Source organism: Zalophus californianus, chromosome 4 (genome assembly GCF_009762305.2).
Source record: "Zalophus californianus isolate mZalCal1 chromosome 4, mZalCal1.pri.v2, whole genome shotgun sequence".
Lineage (NCBI taxonomy): Eukaryota > Metazoa > Chordata > Mammalia > Carnivora > Otariidae > Zalophus > Zalophus californianus.
In genome coordinates, this window is record NC_045598.1 from 71,336,814 (window position 1) to 71,362,109 (window position 25,296).

A 25,296-nucleotide genomic window follows, 5' to 3' on the forward strand; every position below is an offset into this window, starting at 1 on the left:
CTTCTACTGGAAGAAGATGCTATCTAGGACTTTCTTAGCTAGAGAGGAGAAGTCAATGCCTGGCTTCAAAGCCTCAAAGGACAGTCTGACTCTGTTGTTAGGGGCTAATGCAGTCCCCCACCTTAAAATCATCATTTTAAGTCAAAGCCAATGCTTATGCACCATTCTGAAAATCCTAGGGTTCTTAAGAATTATGATAAATCTATTAATGCTTTATTAATGGAACAATAAAGCCTAGATGAGGGCATATCTGTTTAACACAAGGTTTACTGAATATTTTAAGCCCACTATTGAGACCTACAGCTCAGAAAAAAAGATTCCTTTAAAAATTTTTACTTATGGACAATGCACCTGGTCATCCAAGAGCTCTGATGGAGGAGATGGACAATGAGATTAATATTGTTTACATGCCTGCTAATACAACATCCACTCTGTAGCCCATGGATCTACACGTAACTTTGACTTTCAGGTCTTATTATTTAAGAAATACATTTTGTAAGGCTATATGTGCCAAAGATAGTGATCCCTCTGATGGATCTGGGCAAAGTATATTGAAAACCTTTGGGAAAAGATTCATTATTTTAAATGTCATTAAGAACATTTGTGATTCATGGAAAGAGGTTAAAATATCAACATAAATAAGAATTTGGAAAATGTTGGTTCTAACTCTCATGGATTGACTTTGAGAGGTTCAAGACACCAGTAAAGGAAGTAACCACAGATGTGGTGGAAACAGCAAGTGAACTAGAATTAGAAGTGAAGCCTGAACATGTGACTGAATGGCTGAAATTTCATGATAAAACTTGTATGGATGAGGAACTGCTTCTTAAGAGAGAGCAAAGAAAGTGGTTTCTTGAGATGAAATCTACTCCTGGTGTAGGTGTTCTGAAGATTGTTGAAATGACAACAAAGGATATACAATGTTACATAAACTTAATTGGTAAAGCAGTGTCAGGGTTTGAGAGAACTGACTCCAATTTTGAATGAAGTTCTGTCGGTAAAAGGCTATTAAACAGTATGACATGCTACAGAGAAATTGTTGATGAAAGGAAGAGCCAATCAATGTGGAAAACGTCATTGTTGTCTTATTTTAAGAAATTACCACAGCCACCTCAACCTTCAGCAACCACCACCCTCATCAGTCAGCAGCCATCAACATTGAGGCAAGACCTCCCAGCAAAAGGACTCACTGAAAGTTCAGAAGATGGTTAGCATTATTTTCTTAGCAATACTGTATTTTTCAATTACAGTATACATATTGTTTTTTACACATAATGCTATTGTGCACTTAATAGACTACACTATAGTATAAAATAACTTTTATATGTTCTGGGAACCAAAAAATTCACTTGGCTTACTTCATTGTTGTAATGTGGAACTGAACATGCCAAACCATATCTCTGAGGTGTGCCTTGAAAATGAGGGCTCGAATGGGAGGTCAGGAATAGCCTTTCGGAACACGTGACATATGTATGAGTCGACTGAAAGAACCAACCGTGTTGCCATCAGCGAGAAGAATGTTCCAACAACAGCCAGTGCAAATGTCTTAAGGTAGGAACAAGATTAATTTGTTCAAGGAACAGAAAGATAGCCAGTGTGGGACTAAATGAACAGGGCAAGTGTTATGAGATGAATTGTCTCCCCTCCAAATTCATATGTTGAAGGCCTAACCCCCAGTATTTTGGAATGTGATTGAATTTGGATATAAGGCCTTTAAAGAGGTAACTAAGTTAAAATGAGGCCATTAGCATGGGTCCTAATCCAATATGACTGGCATCCTTATGAAAAGAGATTAGGACAGAGACAGGCACTAAGGGAAGACCATGCAAAAACATAAGGGGAAGGTGGCCATCTGCAAACCAGAGGGAGGCTTCAGGAGAAACAACCATCTCAGATGTCTGGGCTCCAGAATTATAAGAAAATAAATTTCTATTGTTCAAGCCACCCAGTGTGTGGTACTTTGCTATGGCAGCTCTAGAAAATGAATACAGCAAGGTACTAGATAAAGCTGGGGATATAGGCAGAGGACAGACCAGAAAAGACTTAGTAAACTAGCATCAGGGGTTCGGGTTGTAAGTGTTATCAGAAGTCACTGGGAATTTGAAGGAGGAGAGTGACATAATCTAATTTACAAAGATAATTTTGGCTAGCTGCTTTGTGGAAAATGGACTGGAAGGCAAGAATGGAAGCAGAGAATTTAGCTAAGAGGCATTTGCAGTAGTCCGAGCAAAAGATAATGGTGGCTTAGACAAAGGTGATGATAGTGGAGACAAAGAAAAGAAACCTGGCAGAATTTGGGATGTATTTTGAAGGAGAGTTGGCAGGACTTGGTGGTGGATTAGATGTGGGAGTGAAGGAAAGAAAACAATCAAGAATGACTTAGATTTTTGACTTGAGCAATTGGGTGGATTGATAGCACTAATTCCTGATACAGAAAAGGCAGAGGAAAGGAACAAGTCTAGGGAGAAAATTCAAAAGTTCTGTTTTAGCCAAACAATGTGAAATGCCTTCTAGATATTCTCGATATTGAGAGATCACATTTGAATATATTAACCTAGCCTTCTGGGGGTGTAGTCAGAACTGGAAGTAAGACATAAAACCAAGGGAAATTAGAACTATTTCAAACTGTGTTTTGCAGGAAGTGATGTGAGAAATCTGGCCTTGACAATTCCTCTTAACAACTGTATTCCAAGAAATAGATTCCTGGAGATATTTTTGAGGCATTCCTGTTGCATAGTATGGTGGCTGGTTTCAACAATGGAAGGAATAATCCCCCTTTGGCAGGAAAAGACTACTTAATGCACATGCATTATGATTGCACAGACACCACCAGGATAAAAGGTCTGGAAAAAAATAAATGGATTGTAATGAACTTTCTGGATGTAATAGGTACGTTAAGGCTTTAAGCGCTACTTACTGTCAAATGCCTGTGTGTTTTCTTGTTAGATTCAGTTTTGTGCAAGCTATAAAACATAGTAGTATAAGATTTCATTCTTTCATAAACCATACATTTTGAAATTGTGATCACTTTGAACAGGAGACAGGGTGAAGTTCATTAAGCAGAGTTAGCCAGGCTATAGGAAGAACAACTTTCAAATGCATTTTAGATAAATTAGTCCAAAATAATTTGTACCAAAGCACCATAGGACTAAATGGATGCTTGCTGTGCTAATTAAAACATTCTTACTCATTTATTCAAGTAGGTTTGCTAAGATCTCAATTTAGAAACCCTTCATTAGTATATCCTGAATGACTGTTGTGTGTGCTAAAAATGAATAAGGTTGCATATCTTTTAAAAATATTATACTTACTAATTTTTTACCAATTGAGACTTTCTTCACAACCGGTACAAGATGGTACTTTTTTAACTGGACCACATCGCCCAGTGTTTGAACACAATATTTAGGATGGTTTTTGAAATGCTGGGATTATTTTTTGGGGGGAATACTGCCTTTTTTTTCTCTCTCTCTCTCTCTAGTCCTAGACTTTTTTGTGTGTGTGATTGCAGCCTTCATTAGAGATGGTTGTGACAGGCTGTGGTCACTGTTATTAGAGGATATAGTATTTCATTCTGAGAAGCTGCCTTCTGATTCCAGGCTGCAGCATAGCAAGTGATTTTGTAAATATTCACCCTTTGTGATGTGTTCAAGCCTTTGCTTCTCCTAGAGCTTATTTAAAATATGGTAGTGAAAAACCACCAGCTGAATATTTGTATGCTTATAAATATTAAATACAGGCTCATTTCCAACCACAGCTGTATAAAATGGCTAGTTTCAAGAAATTGTTCTTGTTTTTGACAGCTGTCCAAATTCTAACATAGTGGTAACAAAAATAGTGAGTAATTTCTCTTCTCTGTTATCGAATCTGGGTATCCTCAGGTGGACAGAGACTGGAACAGTTCGATAATATTTTCCTAATAGAAACATTCCAGTCAACGTTTTACCAAGGAAAACTAATTATTGTCTAGCTGGTGTGTTTTGCCTTTCCCAAATTGTTTTAGAAAAATATGGTAACATTCTTGTCCTTACAGTTTTCTCTCTCTCTCTCTCTTTTTTAAAGTTTATTTCTGTTTCCAATTTATCACTAAGTATTAACTAACTTTCAACTAAAACATTTATCTGAGGAAGCAACCAGTCCCTTCTACAATGTGGAAGACACTTTGTAGCTGGCTTTGAGTAATTCTCAAAGTACAATAACCTTAATGTCATCTAGATTCTCTTCTTATGAGGCAGTGCATGATGAAATTAGATTCTCCTAAATGTTATTGCCCCTATTTATTGTCTTTTTCCTTGAACCAGGACTGGGCTGGCTAAGTTCCATTGTCTCTCAACCAGATTTACTATGGATCAGACGCATTCCATTTCACAACAGGAATGTGCTTATTATAAAATGCACAAAGCTTATAGTCTAACAAAGCACACAATCTGTTGGCAAAAACCACTTCATTTAACAGTGGGTATAGTTTGTAAAATTTCTGAATGTATCTGAACTAAATTTAGTATCATATAAGTTAACACTCAAATCTTGAAATAAATACGAAGTGAACACAGTAATGTTTATGCTAAACACAGAGCTGAATGCATTTTAGTATTACACAAATGTACTTCCTAAGTATTTCCTATTAACATATAGTTAGCCAGATTTTCTTTGCTTCAGTTTCTCTTGGATAGTACCTCAGGAACTTTGAAAAGTAGATCAACTCAGGTCTTCAGAGCACAATTTAACATACTGTCTCTTTAGTGATTAATGTCATTTAGTTTTTGTGCAGTGAAATGAAGTGTATCCTTATAAATACCCAGGGAGAAACTAAGAGGTATCTCTAAGAATAAGAAGAATATGGATAAATTTAGCTGTTAAAAAACTAGATTGCAACATTTTTTAAAAAGTATGACTGTTAACAAAGATTCAAAGGAAATGTGCACAAATAAAAAGAGCTATGGTTGGTCAGTGGATAATAACTGTTGTGTCACTGATGGAAAAAGTTGAGAAATAATTGAACGTTTAAAACTTCATCTACTACCTACAACTATAGTAACCACTCCCAAGGCAGATCTATGCACAGAAGACATGGCTTGTTAATGCATGCTTTCTACTATTCTAAACATTCAAATACTGATGTGTCTCTGGGTAAGGAAGAATGGACCACTTGTAGCCACATTGTAAGAGTCTTTTTCACTTCCGTTACCAGCCTCTGGTTCACCTGTGTTCATTCCATTCAGGCTTTCACTGTGGGGATCCCCTTACTTCTGTGGGCTATACCCTTGGACTGAACTTGAAAAAGCCCCAGCCCAGCTTTTGCTCCTGCATTTCTAGTCCATGCAAACACTTCCACAAACTCTGGCAGTGTGTCTGTCCCCAACAAAGTGGCACTCTTCTGGCTCTGTATCTAAGCCATTAGTCACCCAGTTTCTTGCTCTTCAGATCTCCTAGACTAGTGCCCAGGGCATTTCCCATCTGCAGGGAATATTTATCAACTCTCTGAGAGGTCTCTGTAAAACCTACTCTCCCTAGACTTGAGATGAAAAAGGCAGCACATCCCATTCCATACATTCAATGCAGAAAAATTAGAAAGTACAGATCAGTAAAAATAAAACCATTAAAAACTTTGTAATCCCAATACCATTTATAGACCACTACTAATAATCTGTCACATAAACTTCCAGAATTTCCTACTGTGTTTATGGAAATGTTTTTCTGCTCACGCTGTTATTACTTTACACTGTAAGTACCCACACTCCGTATTTAAATAAAAGATGGGGCACTGTTATAAGGTAATTTAAGAATGAATTCACACTTTAAATGGAGATTGCTTTACAATGGACTTCTTGAAAAATTATCTTCTGCAAACAGTCTTTTGTTGTAAGACAGTGCCAGATATAATTAGTAAAGCTCCTTGTATTGAATTTCAGAATACTTCAATAATTTTATCCCCAAAGATTCAGATTTTTATAGTGGTAACACAGCTTTATAAAACATTTAAATATTGAAAGAAATACTTCAGGACTGATCAGATATGTGTTAAAATTTGAGGATACAAATCTATGTCACAACTCATAGAGGTTTTTTTTTTCTCTAAATGTATATGAATCATATAGGAGAAAGGAAAAAAAAGGAAATATTTAGCTGCCAAAAAATAATCTGTTCTGAGACATTAGTGAAGATTTTCTTCTGCGATGCTATGAACTTTAAGTCTTGAACCAATTGCTGGGAAAGTAACTGTACTACTGCAAAATAATTATTAAATTTTAGACCAGAAAGAGGTCCTCTGTTCTTTGTGGATATGCAGAGCAGACCCAGAATGCACCTAGTGAATCCAGGTCCTCAGTATGTTGAAGACACCTGATATCCCATAACACCCAGCGAGGCTGCCAACTCCTTGTCCACACGGACTACATGCCATGGAACCCATTTTATGTCTCAAAAGGATTTAAAATTCATGAAGCTTTTGAAAGCTCAACTGTCACATTCAACTCATTCCAAAGTGTATGGGAAAAAGAGCAGAGCAGACATTTCAACTGAAGCTATTATTGTGCTTGAATAACCATATTCCATTAAATTGCTAATAAACCTACTAGAAGATGTTGATCACATCAACCATACAGTTGCATTCCTTTCCTTTATACCAACTTGCTCAATTTCGTTTTATGCAGTATTACTCTTTCTGTGCCCTTTATTCCAAGGTTGCCCAGGATTCAAAGCACTTATTCAGTAAGTTTGTAATCCAGTTTAGTGTGCTATTAACAGAATTCTTTAGAGAAGATCATGGAAAAAGAAAAACTTATTTTTGGGTCAGTGACCAATTTTAAAGGAAACACATACTAAACCAGTTTAAAGGAAAAGGTCAGGATCTATGAGGTATTAAGGAAAGAAGAAAAAGAAAAAACATTCATTTCCACAATTTTCCGACATTCCTTAAAAATAAAAACAAGCCTAAGTATGGAATGGCAAGACCTGGTTCCCCGTACTGTGGTGAACAATACTGCCATTCATAGGAAGTTAGAAAGCAGGGGTTTTTCCTCAACACTAGGGAAGTTTTGGCTTCCCTTCCCTTTATTTATTCCAAGGTCCAAAATTGAACGCTATAAATCTTGAGTTAGTCTCTAAGAACAAATAATAATATAAAATATATTAGATGCTTTCAAGTTTGCTTCTTACTAGCATAACTAATTAACTCTCTCTCCATTACAAATGGCATATTAGGCCACTGTGGTGTTAGTATTAAATACTGAAAATAGACAAAGCTGAATGTAGATCCTTTAGAATTAGGCATTTTTAAAGAACTAATACAACGATCTCAGTAAGTCTATCTGATGACTGAGTTAAATAGTTTAGTCTTCACTTAAAGATTAATTGAAAATATATGATGGAAAAAAATCAAAGTTAAGGGAACAAATGTTGTAATTTTAAAATTCTTTTATTAAACAGGAAACAATTTGTTTCCTGTAATTTTTTTTCTATTCAGTATATATATCTAGGAGCCTTAGAAGAAAGGATATGTATCCCCAAGCACAGGGTACCTAATATTTGTCTCTAACTAGTTATCCAATGGATAGAGTTGGGGTATCATTTCTTTCCATAAGGCAACTGGCCAGTATCAGAAGGTTTGAGCTTTTTTCACTAGTAAAGTCAAGCTGAATAAAAGTAAACTTTATTTTCTGGATTATTTTATGATTATGAAAATATTTGTATCTATCTTTTTACTTTTTTTTTTTTAAAGATTTATTTATTTGAGAGAGAGAGAGTGCTTGCAAGAGCGGGGGCAGGCAGAGGGAGAGAGAGAATCTTGAAGCAGACTCCCACTGAGTGCAGAGCCCAGACATGTCGAGGGGCTCTCAGGGCTGGATCCCAGGACCTAGAGATCATGACCTAAGCTGAAATCAAGAGTCGGCCACTTAACCTACTGAGCCACCCTCTATCTTTTTAGAGTGACCAAGATTAGGTGTAGTGAAAGAGTTTTCCTGCAGATTCCTCTCTCAAACACCTTAGTGAGAACACATAAAAACCAATTCTACATTATACACAAAGCTGTGGTATAGGAATTAAATGTTAAAGCAGCAATATCATTCAACAGAAATAAAGATGAGTATAAAGCTGTGAAATTACAGTAATTTCACAACCCATCAGAAACAGCAAAACACACCATTACTTTAACAAATATTTATTGATCACCTAATAGATGTCAAAGCTAGATGCAGATATATGTGTGATAAATTTCTGAACTGGAGAATTAAATGAAAAGAAACTAGCACATGATATAACTCATGGAATCATGGAATATTAAAATCAGAAGAGATCGGGACTCCTGGGTGGCTCAGTCGATTAGGTGTCTGCCTTCCACTCAAGTCATGATCCCAGAGTCCTGGGATCAAGTCCCACATCAGGCTCCTTGCTTGGCAGGGAGCCTGCTTCTCCTTCTGTCTGCCGCTCCCCCTGCTGTGCTCTGTCCCTTTCTCTAAGTAAATAAATAAAATCTTAAAAAAAAAAATCAGAAGAGATCTTAGCAGCCATAGCGATCAGGGAACCAAGTCCCATTAGCTTTATGTAACTTTGCTCAGTCACAGGGGCTAAAGCAGGACTTAGAACCCAAGGCCCATATTTACACTATAACAAGATTCCTAACTCAGTAAAAATATATATTTTTTACAGATTTTATTTATTTATTTGCCAGAGAGAAAGAGAGAGCACAAGCAGGGGGAGCGGCAGGCAGAGAGAGAGGCAGACTCCCTGCTGAGCAGGGAGCCTGATGTGGGACTCTATCCCAGGACCCTGGGATCATGACCCGAGCTGAAGGCAGACACTTAACTGACTGAGCCACCCAGGCGTCCCAGTCAAAATGTTTTTAAGACAAAAAACCAATGTTAAGACTACTAATATAAAATTATTTCTACTTAAAACAGCTTTAAAATAATATATAATTATATATACATAAAAACTTAAATGACCTTCTTGGACTCAAGTACAAATTACCAGATTTCATTTATAAAGTTTTCATATTAACTGGAATTTCACTTTTCATAGCATGAAATGAGGAAGCATCTGCCATCTGATGAAACCAAAGGTCACAGAATAGATGTGGCTTGGCACTGGAAGACAAGAGTGAAGACCATGGCCCTCTGTGACATTACCCAGGCAGGCACATTTTTGGACGTTTCCACACAATGCACAGTTAGTAGCCCAGGTGTCTTTCAACTGTTTTTCAACTGATAAGAAAAAATTTTAAATCAAAGCTATTCACAATGTTTGCCAGATTTTCCCTAAATGGTTCCTTTGCAAGGCAAAACATAATTCCCTCTCCGCCAATATACACACACACAATACATACCCACCCATGTACAATAAGGCTTTTGAGTAATCTGAGAATTGAAGATTTGGCTTCCTAAATAAGTTGAAAACCTCACTTCTTCTTCATTAATATCTAAAGCCCTATCCACATGAAAAATTGGAAAATATATGGTATAAACTACGACACAGTTTTTTATTTGATTCCTCATCTGATAGCTGAACACTTTGAAAATATATCTAAAGTGAATAGTAAACATGTGTCATATGAAGAAAGTTTTTGACATGAATATGAGATAATAAAGTAATTTGGGCTGATTTTTACAGGTGACTTATTGGAATCCATTCTATTATTTCAGCCATATTCCACATATTGCATTTTACAAAGGACATAAGTGAAAAACGATTTTGTTCAATACGTATGGGTGGGTGTCAAATTTTGCAAAGCAGAAAGGGATAGAAGAAGTTAACTAGGGTGAAGAAAATCTCCCCTATTAAAGGCAAGATTATAGAGGAGATATAAGGTATTAAGAGGGAGTCCTTTGGTATCTTCTCCTTAAAGCTCCTCCTTCATAAGCTTTCCCCCAAATGTGCCGCATGCAAATCTTAGCTTTGTTTAGGTGCTTAGCATGTCTCTATTAATAAAAATTTCTAGTAACCTAATGGGAAGAGGATTGCATTCTCCTCTAGAAGGCTTATCAAAAAACAGCAAATTAACACCCTGCCTACGGAGATTGGGCTTCTTTTTAACAAGTGAAAATCCTGGCAAATGAAATACCCTATTCTTACAGATGAAGTAAGCATCCAGACAACTGTTTTGTGACATCATTAAGCCCAGCATAACAGGAGAAGGCTCCATACATTTGCCAGAAACCTTGCAGAAAATTTATGGTGACAAGTAAATAGAAAAGACACTAGAATAATGCACAGTTGAAATTCTAAATTAAAAAAAAAAAAACAAAACCTCCAGGGGCGCCTGGGTCACTCAGTCGTTAAGCGTCTGCCTTCGGCTCAGGTCATGATCCCAGAGTCCTGGGATTGAGCCCTGCATCGGGCTCCCTGCTCAGTGGGGAGCCTGCTTCTCCCTCTCCCTCCACCTGCTGCTCCCCCTGCTTATGGTCTCTCTCTGTCTAATAAATAAAATCTTAAAAAAAAATCTCCAGAGGCAAATTCCAAAAAGCTTTTTACCTTTACCATGTCTACATTTCTAATGTGCTTTAAATGCAAAAATATGTCTTAGGGACACACAGGTACTTAAAAATGTGATGAACATCATTGATTGCTCCATTATCTGTGAATAAATTATTTCCCTTATGGTTTTATCTGTGACAAATCTTACTTTTAGTCTCAACACAATCATTCAATGGTAAGAGCTATAAGGGGCCTTATAGAGAATTACCTAATAATCCCTTGTTTTCACAGATGAAAAACTGAGGTCCGGCTGAATCTCTTGTTCAAAGTTACCGGCTGGCTAAGTGTTCAGAGCTATATCTCCTGTCACCCAGACCAATGCGCAGTGCTCTCTCCTCACGTCCTTGGTACCATCCTCCCACCAATAATGGTCACAATAGCTATAATCAAAGACGGTGCCATTCTAATGTTCCTCCTGGATGACTTCATATTCAAGCTTCCTAACAAATCCATGACGTATGTACTATTTTCACCACCATTCTCCACAAAAGTAAACTGAGGCACTGAGAGCTTAAGTAACTTTTGCAAGAGTCTGCCTCCAGAGCCACACCACACCCTCATTCTTAACCATTACATTACTGTTGACTTACCTCGTTGGAGGGCATTTTTGTACTCTATATTCAACGTGCTTTAAATTGAACTCATCTTTCTCTAAAACCTGCTCAAATCCTTACTTTTGAACTCTGTTAAAGTCATCCTTGCCTCTTAGTCATTAAGCCTGATACCTTGGAGTATCCTTTGACTCCTCCCTAATTCCTCCCCCTTCTCCACATTTCTACCATTGGAAAGGCTCTTGAACCCACATACATGGCAATTTCCTAAAGGTGGCCTCATTCCCTGCTGTCTGAACAATTACAAAGCCTCCTTACTGGTCTCTTAATGGTCTTTTCTTCTTCAAGTCATCATACACACTGTAGCCAGAGCAATTCTCCTAAAACAACAGAAATCATATTGATTTAAAAACTGAAGCTTAGTGGGGCCTGGTTAGCTCAGTTGGTGGAGCATGTGACTCCTGATCTCAGGGTCATGAGTTTGGGCCCCATGTTGGGCATAGAACTTACATGAAAACAACAACAACAATAAAACTTCCCCAAGAAAACCTAAGCTTACCTAACATTCATATTAGAAATTTTCTTCTAAATGTATAAAGTTTTTGTTTTTCACAAATTACTCCTTGAAACCTTATTCAGTTGTGTGAAGGTGATATTATTTTCCGTATTTCAAAGATGATGAACCAGGCCCCACGACATTAAGTAATATGCAGTAGACAATTTTTAAAACTACAAATTGTTATATATAAATTATTTTATTTTCCTATAACTGAACATACTTTCTAGAGACAGAAAACAATCCAGATAAATGTAGTTAAATCTAGTAATTTCTCAATCGTTTAAAAGTTAAACTAAGTTAAATTCAGGTCCTTCCTTTTCTTCTCCACCTCTTTCTTTCTGGGTGACATTCACACTGTGCATTTACAGAGAATTCTGTGCTGGAATATTCCAGGATATACAATCATCTCATCATGGTCCTAGATTCTTGGTAACTGGCACTGTCATAGCTGATATGGTCATACTCTCACTGGTCACTGATGACAGTGTTCATGTTGACTTCTCTAGCCATATATTCTGGTTCTGACTGTAAGATCCCTATGCACTATTGACTCTCTCCTTTGTCTGCCTAGCTCGTGCACGTGCACACACACACACATATTTTGAGATCTCTCCATTCTGGCTGGTAGGAATACGAACCATTCCCATCTATTTTAAGGTCCAGGATTTTTTTGGCCTATTTTCTACTGGTCCTCTCTCCAGACTTAATTAGTTGCTTTTATGCATGCACAGACAAATAAATTTATAGCCAAAGCCTGAAGGAACAATTCTGTAGATGTCTAGGATGCTCTCTTCATGAAGTACCCTCACCTCCTGTATTCTATCCTGAAATTCTTGACCTCCCCAAACTCATTTTTGTCCTCTGAACTCAGCAAGACCACTGAGCTCTGTTCTGTTCCCCTTCTCTCCTATGTGAAAGAAACGGAGAGCCTGGAAACAGACTCCAGACAGTGAGTTGGGGCAAGTGTAGATCACACTTCATTTGTGTCCTTTCCCTCAGGGATCACAGTCCCATACTTCCTCTTCTACACTGTCTGAAAACCAAGGTTTCACATAATTGGTCCAGTTTTCTAACTGTTCACAACAAAAGGGAAATTCCTGTAGGCTTTCATGGCTAGAAGTAAAAGGGTCAAGTCCGTACACTCAAACGTTGTGACTTTATTTCCCTAACGACCTCTGTGACAACATTCTACAATTTCTACTAATTCAAGTGATTGTTTTTTTCTCATTAAAACAGTGAGGGCCAACATACTTCCCCTTTAACAAATAAATGGATGGTCTAGAAAACACTTCTGTAAGAACAAGTATGATTCTTGATGATTTTGGTGACAATGGTATGAAAGGGAGCAGACAGTGTGTTAAAAACTCCTTGAGGATTTAAATTATTAAATTAATTAAATTATTTAAATGTTATTTAAAATGCTATGCCCTGATATAGCTATTAACTCTAATAGAGCTTGGAAGCTAATTAAGAAGGCCATTTGTAACTATACAACACTGTGCTTCTGGACTGTGTTTAGGAGATAAACCTGTAGCAAAGAGATTAATAAGAAAATTTAGTCATTATATTAAAATTAACAGAGACCCAGAAGCACAATTCATAATTGCTGCTGTTTCTTCTCCTCTGCAATATGTATTTAAGCCCTGTATAAGAGAGCCTCGGCAGACCAGAGTGCCTTTGCTGAAAGAGTCAAAACCATCGGCATAGAGCAGGGCAGCTGAAAACACTGATCCACAGCTATACCCAGGGAGCTTTCCTAACTTGAAGCAAAAACAAATTCAGAATGGTTTGGGAAAAAATACTGAATTTTAGGCCTGGTGAAGAAAACCAGGAACATATTAGAAGAAAATAAATAATAAATAGATATTAAATATAATTTTAATGACGGTTATTCTTTAATAATTTGCTTTTAGGAGCACTATCTCATTTTAAAACACACTTAAAAAAAGATTTTATTTATTTATTTTATAGCGAGATAGAGAGAGCACGAACAGGGGGAGGGGCAGAGGAGATGGAGAGAGAGAATCTCCAGCAGACTCCCAGCTGAGCACAGAGCCTGGCATGGAGCTCGATCTCTGGACCCTGAGATCATGACCTGAGCTGAAATCAAGAGTCAGACACTTAATCTACTGAGCCACCCAGATGCCCCTTAAGACACACTTTAAAAGAATATTATCAAGTTGGAAAACGTGCCATTTTCTTCTTCAAATCATTTTACCCTGGGAAACTCATATGTTTGGATTGCAAGGCCTTACCTGATACAGTTTAGCCAGCAGTCAGGCCAGCGTCTCAAGGAGGTGGGCCAGGAGAGTCATTGAGTTCATAGACACTGGAATCTGCCAGACTTCATTTTGAGCATAAAATCAGCCATTTAATAGGTGTGTGACCCTGAGATAATCCTCAACCTCTCCCAATGTTGGTCCCTTAACTTAACCTGTCCAACTTTTAGATCTTTTTTTAAGTGGAGATTATAATAGTAACTATCTCCTAGGGTTCAAGGGATGATCAAATGAAATAATGCATGTAAAAGCTTTAGGACAAAGCCTAGAACACAGCAAACAATTTTAGCTATTGTTACTGTTGCTACTATTGTTAAGAAAAAAAACCCAAACTGCCTCTTGAACACTAGCTTTGTAAATACAAGTTATATAAAGAGTAAATGTCATAAACTATGAGGCTATAGAAATAATCTGAATGGTTGAATGAAAAGTAATTATCTAATTTTACCCCATCTTTACTGCTTTCCCTAAGAAATGAAACTGGAAGGATGGTGGAAGGGAACAACATATTTAATTTGTCTTACTTTACCCCTCCCTGCCCCCCCATTTCTAAATGTGTTGTCCAGAATCATTTGGTCCCTTAGTAAACTATAAAATTACATTTTATATTAAAACTCATGAAAATCTCACTCTAATAATCCGTAGGCATCTCCTCTTTAACTTAGCTGGATGTGGCATTCAGGAAGGTCCTGCTTAGACATACTACCACTCTATGACAATCAATAGCTCTCTGAAAAAAATGACAAAAAACAAGAAAGTGTCACCTTTGCTGTGCTCCTGATGAAGCTATTTTTTATCTGCTTTCAATGTGGAATATTTGGTCTCCTGACTGACAGATGGCTTCTCTGTTAAGGTCCCAGGATTCACTAAAAAGAGTTGAGAAACCCCTGAAAGGTTGTACAGAAAAATGCTTAAGTTCACAAGCTTTGGAATTGAACAACTCCATTCAAATCCTTGTTCTGAGAGTTGCTGATTGATTGGTCAGGTTACTTATACTCTGAGCCTTGGTTTGTTACTTATACCCTGAGCCTCGTTTTCCACATTTATAAAATGGACATTAGAAATGGCTTTTACCTGACAGGGTTGTTGTGAAGAATAAAATGGTATATGGAAAGCACTTAGCATGGTGCCCTACTCACAGTACACGTTCACTGAATATTATTTACTTACTATCTGTTAAATTTTAGCCTGGGAATCCAGATAATCCACACAAAAAACTCAGGACACGGACTCTGTGCCACTTCCCTCACTACCGATTAATTCATCCACTGAACAGATGTGTGCTGAGTAGCTGATGCTGTGAGGCCCTGCGTTCAATGCTTTCCTTCATTGAAATCCTTTGTCATGAGGGGCTTTCCCGGAGACTGTGAGGGCAGCATCTCTGCTCTCGTACTAATGGCTACATCACCGTGGGACCTGGCGCAAGACCTACCACATAGGAGATGCTAACAAGTTAGGTTGTTTTTTCTTTTTGAATGAATATATAAGTAAGGGATGAGTGAATGAATGACATGATACAAGGATGATTAAAATGAACTCTTTGATCTCAGAGAACTTGTGTTCTAGCTAAAGTTGGAATTAGCCCTCCAAAAGGAAAATGAAAGCAGGGAGAACTTAAGGAGGGTACTTCAGGTAGTAGGATCACCATGAGTAAAATACTGAAAATTTCTTTCTTTATAAGATTTTTATTAACTTATTTGAGAGAGAGAGAGCACAAGCAGGGGCAGGGGGAGCAGAGGGAGAGGGAGAAGCAGACCCTCTGCTGAGCAGAGAGCCCAACATGGGGCTTGATCCCGTCAGACCCTGAGATCATGACCTGAGCCTCAGGCAGATGCTTAACCAACTGAGACACCTAGGCGCCCCCCCTTTTTTTAAATACTGAAAATTTCTATTATAGTTACGCTAGTATAGTCCAGCAATAATGGCAAAAGAATGTGTAATCAAACTTGACATTTCTAAAAGACCTTTTAACTTTCAACAAAAAAACCCCACAGAAATATATTTATTACTTATCATAGAAAAAAGAAACTCTAGTCAATTTTATATCCGAAGTCAAAGGAGAAAAGAGAATATACCATCACATACTGTTCTATGTCCAGTCAAGCCTAATCCTGTCTCAGTGTCCTTGCCTTATTTGCCAGTGGTTAGGAGTACCAATTACTACCCACTCCTCTTCTCCATCCTATGGCTAATTAGGAAGAGACAAAGGAAGAATGGGGATCAGATAGCAGCTTTATCCAGGGTCCCCTGGTAAGGATCTAATTGGAGAACTGGCAAGGTTTCCTACCTACCTTCCAGTCAGAACTGAACACAACCTGATCCATGAGCTGGGCTGATGTCATTTTAAAACCCAATCACACCATTCTTCACCCCACCCACCTGTCTCAAGACATTCCACAAGGAAATAGGAAACACAGGGGAATGCTTGGCTGAGCAAAGAGATAAAGGGGGAACCCACTTCCTACTTTAAGCAAAATGACCTGTGAATCTACTAAACTATGTGGCTGACCAACATGACTAGCAACTTACTGCCATGGATCAGAGGACCAGAATGTTTCAGTGCAATGGATTCCTTTAAGAAAACATGAGGAAAAGAAAGAGTCCCTGCATCCCCTACTCCACGTGCAACTTTTTATTTGGGAGAGAGAGGATGTTATACCATATTTGGATGAAATAGATTCTTGTTCTTCTGCTATAGATAGCAGAAAGCCAAGCTTCCTGATTTGGTTTATTTTATCGCTAACTAAGAATGGCCTGATATGACAAACTTACAGCCTATAATAACCAAAAAAGCAAAAAACCAAACCAAACCAAAACAAAAACCAAAACAAAAAACTCCAGAAACAAAACCAAAACCAAAACAAAGTACTGTAACTCAAATATCCTAAAACCAAACTGATTCCATTGTTTATATATCTTACAAGTATAATCTATATAGGGTAGGGTATATAAAATACAAGGCAGAATCAATCAAAAGTACTATAACTCAAATATCCTAAAACCAAACTGATTCCATTGTTTATATATCTTATAAATATAATCTATATAGGGTAGGGTATATAAAATAAAAGGCAGAATCAATCAAAATATGGAGAAAGGACGAAAATAAGAATAAGGGAGGAATTAAATCATTTAGTTGCCTGAGTGTGCAGTTTTCATCTTGGAGACAATGCAAGAAAACAGTATTACCCAACTTCAATACATGTTTAATCCATGTTTTTTTAAGATGTCATAAGGAGTGCAGATATAGGACCTCGAATTTTTTTAAGATTGTATCTATGTCAGCCCTGTTAAAGGAACAAAACTGTGGAGTTGTGAAGGTCCACTTTTGTTTGTTATTTTTATTGTTGTTGTTGTTGTTTGGTCCATGTACCTGAGTAGACCCGCAAATTTTTGCTTAGGAAAATCTTAGCTTTGTTTTGCTATGTCTGCTACTTTTTCATAACAAAATTTGAGCTAATTGGCACAATTTGTTAAAAACAATCAGGGAGGACTGCCTGAAGAACATACAGTCTACTCTTCCAGAAATTCTAAAATGTACACTTCAATTAAAAGAGTTCATCTACTGTAATACTGAATTCAATGAGTTGCACCTAGTATAGAAATGTGATAGATGATGGTATTTATGTCATCACACTACAGCCACATGGGGCCCCAAGAAGAACTTCTGAGCTTAGTGGTAAGAATATTGTTACTTCTTAGTAACTGATTTGCCTGTATCTTTGGGTCGTCACAGACTGACACCTACCAGGTCCACCTCTTACTGTTGGCAGTAGAAAGCTTAGAGTGGAATTTGTGACCCATCTGTAACAGTGGCTAGATCATGCCTATCATTAACCACATTCCTGGCTCTTCCTGATGGTAATTATTATTTTCTTCCTTTCTCCATATTTTGATTGATTCTGCCTTGTATTTTATATACCCTACTAAGCTGTCTTTTCTCCCTTCTGCAGCATGATGATGCATAAATGGAAAACATATAAAAATGTAAGCAGAGATATCATCCACACTCACAATGTGATTACACTCTTCAAAGACCTGGTAAGCAAATATCTGAGATTTCTAAAGCTTTATCTATACAATTCTAGAACAATGGGCTGAAAAGTGAACACTTGTAAGTACACTAGCTTGACACTCTTTCATCAGTAAATTCTGATGCTGTGTAGAAACTGCCTTTGAATATTAAGAGTAGCTATGATAATATACCATGTTGATACAGTTTAACAATAAAATGACAGAAATGTTCCCTTTTTCCACAAGCCTAGAGCTCCTAAGAGAAGGGAGACTACTGTGAAAACTTGAAATTCATTAAAAGTGAAATCTTCCATTACTGACAACTTCTTTTTATTTGGATTTATTCACTTTCCAGGGGGCAGAAAAGAACAACTAAATATAACCAAAATATTAAAGACAGTTTTAACAGCATATACAGAAGAGCATGGTTCATATTTACCTTAAAGAAAAAGGTTGCAATAAGACTGAAATATAATTTTATTTTGAATTTTAAGAAAAGCAGATTTGAGCTATTTTAAAATTCCTTTCATTTAAGCATAGAATCAGATATTATTACATATAAAATTTTAAAAGAAGCACTATTACTATCTTATTTGAAAGAAAACATTTTTTATAAACTGTTTTGCACCTAGTTCTTTTTTAATGTGCTCTGAAATTGTGGTTTTTAAAAAATTCACCTCCTGTTTCTCTTTTCCAGCCAGGGTTCAAGAGTGAATATTTTTTTCTCCTCAATTAGTCTTACACCTAATAACAAATGAGACTGCTTTCCAAGTTTTTTAGTAACAAAATATTTTAAAAAGACAGTATATATATGAATTTTCCCTGCACCGTTTTAGACTCAAATTTGTTATTTTCTTCTGAATTCTGTAATTTGTTACAATTACCAAGATATAAAAAAAGTGCTCTTCTGGATTTTCTGGTAAATACAGCTGACCTAAAGTTTCATTTCTAGAAAACACAATTAACCAATTAAAAATCTTAGAATTTTTGTTTTTGCTCCAAAAATATTAGTTTAACCTCAATAGATATCTGTTCTCTTAAAGACATCGGTGTGTGCGCCCATAGAGGAGTATCTGTTCCAAGAGATAAGAAGGGAATCTGTGTGTGTTGGCAGTGGGCTGGGACCCTCCCTAGGGCCTGCTAGGGTTTGATCTGGAGAGGAATGATAGCAAGTTTGAGGAAATTTTTCCCTTGGACATGGAAACTCCTGGGTTTACCAAATAGAATTACAGAAAAGAAGCAAAACAAAATGAAACAGTTATATCCAAGAAAAATCTGAGAAGAACCATTCAAAACGTGCAAGACACACTGTACTTAAAATGTACTTGAAGGTTCATTTCTTTAAGGGCCGCCTAAACATCCCCAAGCTCTACTATTCAGGAATCTTATTTCCAGGCACAGTGTCCTGGAGCATTTGCAATTTTTCAGTTGGAACTCTCAGCACTTTAAAAATAGTCTAAAGTCAGAAATTGAAATACTGATCTATTTTTCAACCCCCAAGTCGCTCCTTAGTCAATATAACACTGAACGTTTCTGAACAAAGAGATTCTTAAGGCTGGCTGTGGTTCAGGCATGTCCTAAACTTATTAAGGGGAAAATAAGTTATACACAAAAGAAAAAAAAATTATGTCTAACCTCGGTTGGAAAAAGATCTATTTTCCCCCTAATGCTGAATTATGTATTCAATCAGTTCAAATTTTATTTTGGACCATTAATCTGTAATTTAACAGAGCTGTTAAATGGATGTCTTGGTCTATTTTATGTCAGGTTGTTTACTAGAAAAATAATTCAATGGGCTGAACACATAAAATATAGTTTCCCTTGTGTGACTTCTTACAAGTGGATACATATACCCTTGGAAAAATTTACATGTTACATTTTAACAATGTAATTGCTGACAGTAAAACACTTCAGGTAATACAAGACAATTTCTGTATCTTAAATCATGACTATATTCCTCCTGCGACGTTTAATAGGATAAGAAATCTTTCTATAACTAGTTTTTAACAGTAAATTTCTAGAATAGTTTCAAGCCCACACAAAAGGTTTATGTAATTTTCCTTTAAGAATTGCATATTATATTTCGCAAATAAAGCTAGTCAGAGAAATGCAGAACAACATTACAATTCACAAATATTAAGAGAATTCAATGACCTCCATTTCTAGGATCCACTCCTTAGAGAACGCCACCTGGTCCTAAAGATCCATTTTACATGAAACTTCTGCCTAAGGACTGCAGGTGACAAACCTTGCAAGACCACATTCTAGAAGGTACTACTAGGCTTCATTTGTCCTTACCATAGCTGACTGCCATCAAACTGCCATCCAAAACTGCTTTAGGGAAGCAGTTCCTCCGCAATCTTTTCAACAGATTCCCTGTTTTAACATCCACCTGTGTTACTGCAGAACAGTCTGACCCGGATTGTGCCATGGAGCAAATAATAACACTAACTGCAACTCCAGACAGAAAAAAATAGAAGTTAATTTTCCAGACTCTTGTGGGAATACAGAGCATGTCTGCTGAAACTGAATCCAAGAGTTCAATGATATTGTAGACTCAAGTATTTCTTTATATTCCACGAAATGGCTTTTCCGTTCTTGGTGTTTTATAACACACCACTGAGCCATGATTTAGAAAGTGAGGGAAATTCTCCCTCCCCCTCCCTCCCTCTCTCTCAAGTTGAATTGTATGAAAATTATAATTGCAAAGTGAAACTCTAACAGAAAAGCCACAAGAGTTGTTCCATGTAGTGCTTACTGAATGCCACTGCTGTGGATTTAAGTTAGTTTATGCTGATTTTCTTTATTTTCAGGGAACATCATTTTCTTTATGCATTAAACCTAAACTTCTCTCCTCTGGGTTTTGTTTTGCTTCATTTTTGCCAGGGAATAACCAACTCTACAATCTGCCCTTAGGACAGCCTGAGCATTATATCCTCACTCTGTCATTTACCTCTGCATTATCTTCTCCCGGCAAGGATGGACATGTTGTTTGGCTGATACTACTGTTAAGCTATGTTAGGCTTTCTCTTTTTATGCAGGGGCTACCAGATTCTCTATTAGTTCTATACAGCTGCCACTTTATATTATTCTGAGAGCAGAGATGCTAGCAATTCTCTTCAGTATAACTGAACGATAAGCCAAATGGGTTCATTTCCATTTGGTCTACAATCAAGCGTAATAACAAAGATTACCTAAAAGAAATAGAGTTAAAACTGTATCTAAGACTACAGAGGGAAACACTCAAACACTGAGGAAAAGATACTGTTTTTCCCGGACATTAAAAAACTTACTGTAAAAATAATGTACTTGGTTCTATAAAGGGCGTACGTCATCAAATTGTTAGTACAGACATTGAGTGATTTCCTCTAAACAAACACAGGTGTCAGGAAGCTTAAGCATATAAATAGGGTCAGTCTTTATTTTTCTGTAAACTTGCTTTAAAGTCTTAAAAAGTAATGTTCTGGATCAACAGAACAGGGCTGGTACCAAGGTGCAGTTCATTCCCTGCTCCGCATTTGGCTGGGGAAATACTTGGTCCATGGCTGAAACTAAAGTGCCCTTAATGAAGTCCTGCTTTATAGCAGTGAATAGTAAACTGGAGGTGGCATGTTGGAAAGGAAGTCTTGAAAGAAGGTGGGGTCCATAACAAGAGGACCTCACAGAGAGAAGGGAGGCAAGAAGCCACGAATCACAAATGTTTTGTTTCTTTGCAAGAAAGAAGGCCAAGGTGTTAAGACTCTTCATGTGCTCTTATCCCAAGCTCCCCAACATGAGATGTTCTTATCCACTCATCCGAATACATCTCTGTTGAAATTAGAAGTAAAACAAATAGTAATGTTGCCAGCTGAAAACAAACAAGGTTTGGTTGTGAGCATTTAAGAGCATATTGGAATTAGCCTCCCACAGTTTTAGAGAAGCTGAGAACTGAGGACCCACTACATGACAGGGCTATGATATTTCCTTGTTTGAGTCCCATAACCACCTGGTGTGGTGTACATTGTTATGTTATTTTACAGGTGTGGAAGTGGGGGCCCAAAGAAGGCAACTTGCTCAAAGTCACACTACCTAGAACATCAAGCAGCCAGTATCATAACTCAGGCCTGTCCAACTTCAAAACCCACGTACTTAAGTCAAAAGCCTCATCTTTATGAGAGATTTATGCAATAGAATTTTATCCTGGGAAACTAAAGAATAGACTCAAATCCAATAAAATATCTTGCTTTTAAGTTTAGATTTGTTATGCCCTTTCTCTTTTTAGATCTGTAGCCCAAACATCCTTTTCCTCTCATCAAATGAATCATTAACTTCTATGATAAATTATGGGATTCTCAATATATGTGAAATTATCACCAAGTCCAAAAAGAACATAAATAAAACAACTATTATATATTTTAAAACTTGAAATATCAGTAAGGATACATATAAAACATAATAAACTTAACACAGTCATAAGTAGTAAGCTGAAAAAAACTATATTCTGAGAGCACAAGCTGCGGTGGTTGGGGGGGTAGGCAGAGGGAGAGGGAGAAGCAGACTCTCCACTGAGCAGGGAGCCTGACGCAGGACCCTGAGGACATGAGCCAAGGCGAACGCAGATGCTCAACCGACTGAGCCACCCAGGTGCCCCACTATATTCCATTTTTATGGCATTTTAAAAAATTTCTATATTAAAAATATTATATCAAAGCTTTATAATTACATGCTAAATTACAAAGTAATGTATGACTCAGAGAAATGAGGGAAATTAAAGTATATTTAATAAAAATGAAAGAAAATCATTTGAAACATAATAACACATGCACATTATTTTTCATTAAAAGAGTTTAGACCTTCTTAGTTGAGTTGTTTTTGGTGTCTGCATCCATTTTTTAAATATTTCCATTTCCTCCACACACATAGCTCTGAAGAATTATGAACAGGAAGTTTTCTCCTGTATTTTCCCTAGTAGAAAGTTCTCCGGCTGCATACTGACTTACCCATTGCCCCAAATGTTAAAGTCCAGGACAAAGTTTTAATTACTGATTTAGGAAAGATGAGACATTTACAAATTTAATACATTTTGTCCTTTTTTCAGACCATGTAGAATGAAGCCTCAGTATGCTTGAAAAATCTCTTAGCAACTGAGAGCAGGGCCGGCCAACAATGGATGATTCATTGATTTAGCTTGAGTGTGCAGGAATGTCTGCCAAAAGGTCTGCACAGACTCACATTGCTAGACACTATGGTAAAACGTACTCTGACCTCTTTTAAAACTCTATCAGAGCGGAAAGCTAAACTTGCAGCTTTCCAGCAATTCACTGGCATCTGGAAATATGCTTGAATTACAATATCTTGCTTTGAAAACAATCAATAGACTTTCTTAGATTATAATTTTCACCTAATTTAGACAATAGCTACCACTAATTAGGGATTTCCAAGGGGACGCCACTGTGTTTTTAAGCACTAAAAATAATGGTTGCCCATTCAATTTAAATCTGAAAGGAGGCTTTTTGAAATCTGAAACTGAAAGAACTGATTGTTAGCTTTTTGTAATATTGACCCGAGGATTATGCAAGATTACCTTAAACAATAACTTGCACATTTAAAATCGGTAAACAGTATACCCAGTTTCTGTCAGTATATGTATATAGGCAGAGATTATACCGAAGAGATTTTACCGAAGCATCCTATTTATGCTTACATAAAATTCAAAAGACCTAAATTCTTTTGCTTACATCTGTCATTTCTCTCCTCCAACATCCTTTTTAGGGGTAAGTATTATTTCTCCTCTTTAGAGTTGGAAGATGAAGCATATGGAATTTAAATTGTTTGCTTGAGTTCATAGCTATTCAAAGGCAGGTCCCGGTTTACAATATGGATTTTTATAGTTTAAAATTCAGTATTAGATTCACCGTACTACTTCAGCCATCACAACTTCAGCAGCAATAATAAAAATCATTCATCCATGGGCGCCAGGGTGGCTCAGTCAGTTAGGCGTCTGACTCTGTTTTGGCTCAGGTCATGATCTCAGAGTCGTGAGATGGAGCCCCACGTGGGGCTCTGGGCTGGGCGTGGAGTCTGCTTGAGGATTCTCTCTCTCTCCCTCTGCCCCCTCCACCTTCTCTAAATAATAATAATAATAACAATAATAATAATAATTCATGAAATCAAATTCTTTTTTCCCCAGTGTTGGACAAAGACCTACTTTCTAGTTTCTTTTGCTCTTGACAAACATAAGCACAGAACAAGGAATTTTCTGCCTTGAAAGACTTCCGCTTTTGGCTACCTTACTTCATCCTCCCCCTTCTTCTTTTCCCCCCCTTTCTCTCCTGCTCCCTCTCTTTTCCTTGCATTTCTTTTTTTTGCAGGGGTGTGTGTGGTAAAATATTCAGACAATAAAGATTAACTGAAAGATTCCACCCACCCTTCCTTCTGGTCCCTCCCTCAGAAGTAACCACCGTTATCAATTTGGAGTATTTTTTTTCATACTGTTGTCTGGGTATCTGCATAATTACACAATGCATATAAAATAAGACATATAATTTTGATTTGTGGATTATCTTCTCTGTTTAATATCACATTGTTCAATAAATTACTTTTTTTCAAAGCACTTCTTAGAAATGTTTCCATATTTATGCATCTACTTCATTTTATTTATTTTTATTTTCTTTTATTTAAATATTTTATTTATTTGACACAGAGACAGAGAGAGAGCACAAGTAGGCAGAGTGGCAGGCAGAGGGAGAGGGAGAAGCAGGCTCTTGCTGAGCAGGGAGCCTGACGCGGGGCTCGATCCAGGACCCGGGGATCATGACCTGAGCCGAAGGCAGATGCTTAACTGACTGAGCCACCCAGGCGCCCCCATCTACTTCATTTTAAAAATTGCTAAAAAGTATCTCATAATATATACCTTCCTTTCTGAATGGGGTGAATTACACACCTCCACTAAAAATGTAGTTGTTCTTCCAGCATAAGCTAGATGGACAAACAGAATGAAAGAGAAATATATGAAAAAGTACAAACAAGTAAGGATATTTAATTTTTTACTTAATTCACTGATGACAATTCTATACATCTGACAGCAGCAGAAGCAATGAATGGGCTTACTACACTGAACAGTTTGGACTAACCAGTAAAAACTGAGTAGTAAAGTGGAAAGGATGGGGGATCTTGCAAGAAAGGGGCCATGTCAACTTGGGGATCACACAACAGGTGTAGAGAGCTTTATGGGGCAAACTTCAATAAAATAAGCATGGTCCCTGCCCTCCCAGGGCTAATAACCTAACTTTTATTACTTTCCAACTTTATCTCCTGTTCTGCATTCCCATAGTCACTGTGAGTCCAGACTCTCAACATGTCCAGCACCAACTACTATAGGAGCCCTAAGAGGTTTCCCTGAATCCGGTGTTTTGAAAGTCTAATCTACACAGAGATACCGCCA

The 25,296-nt window shown here is 37.2% G+C and overlaps 1 protein-coding gene across 3 annotated transcripts in view; it reads right to left on the bottom strand.

The window, feature by feature from the left end:
* Positions 1-25,296, bottom strand: part of DDAH1 (dimethylarginine dimethylaminohydrolase 1) — a 132,569-nt gene that overhangs the window by 54,200 nt on the left and 53,073 nt on the right. The window contains exon 1 of one of the 3 annotated variants that reach the window (XM_027572500.2): positions 20,172-20,266. The exons of the other annotated variants lie outside the window; for them this stretch is intronic. Coding sequence (XP_027428301.1) covers positions 20,172-20,174 — 3 coding nt within the window. The 5' untranslated portion in view covers positions 20,175-20,266. Of the gene's footprint in view, positions 1-20,171; positions 20,267-25,296 lie in introns of those variants that run through there. 3 annotated transcript variants of the gene reach the window in all.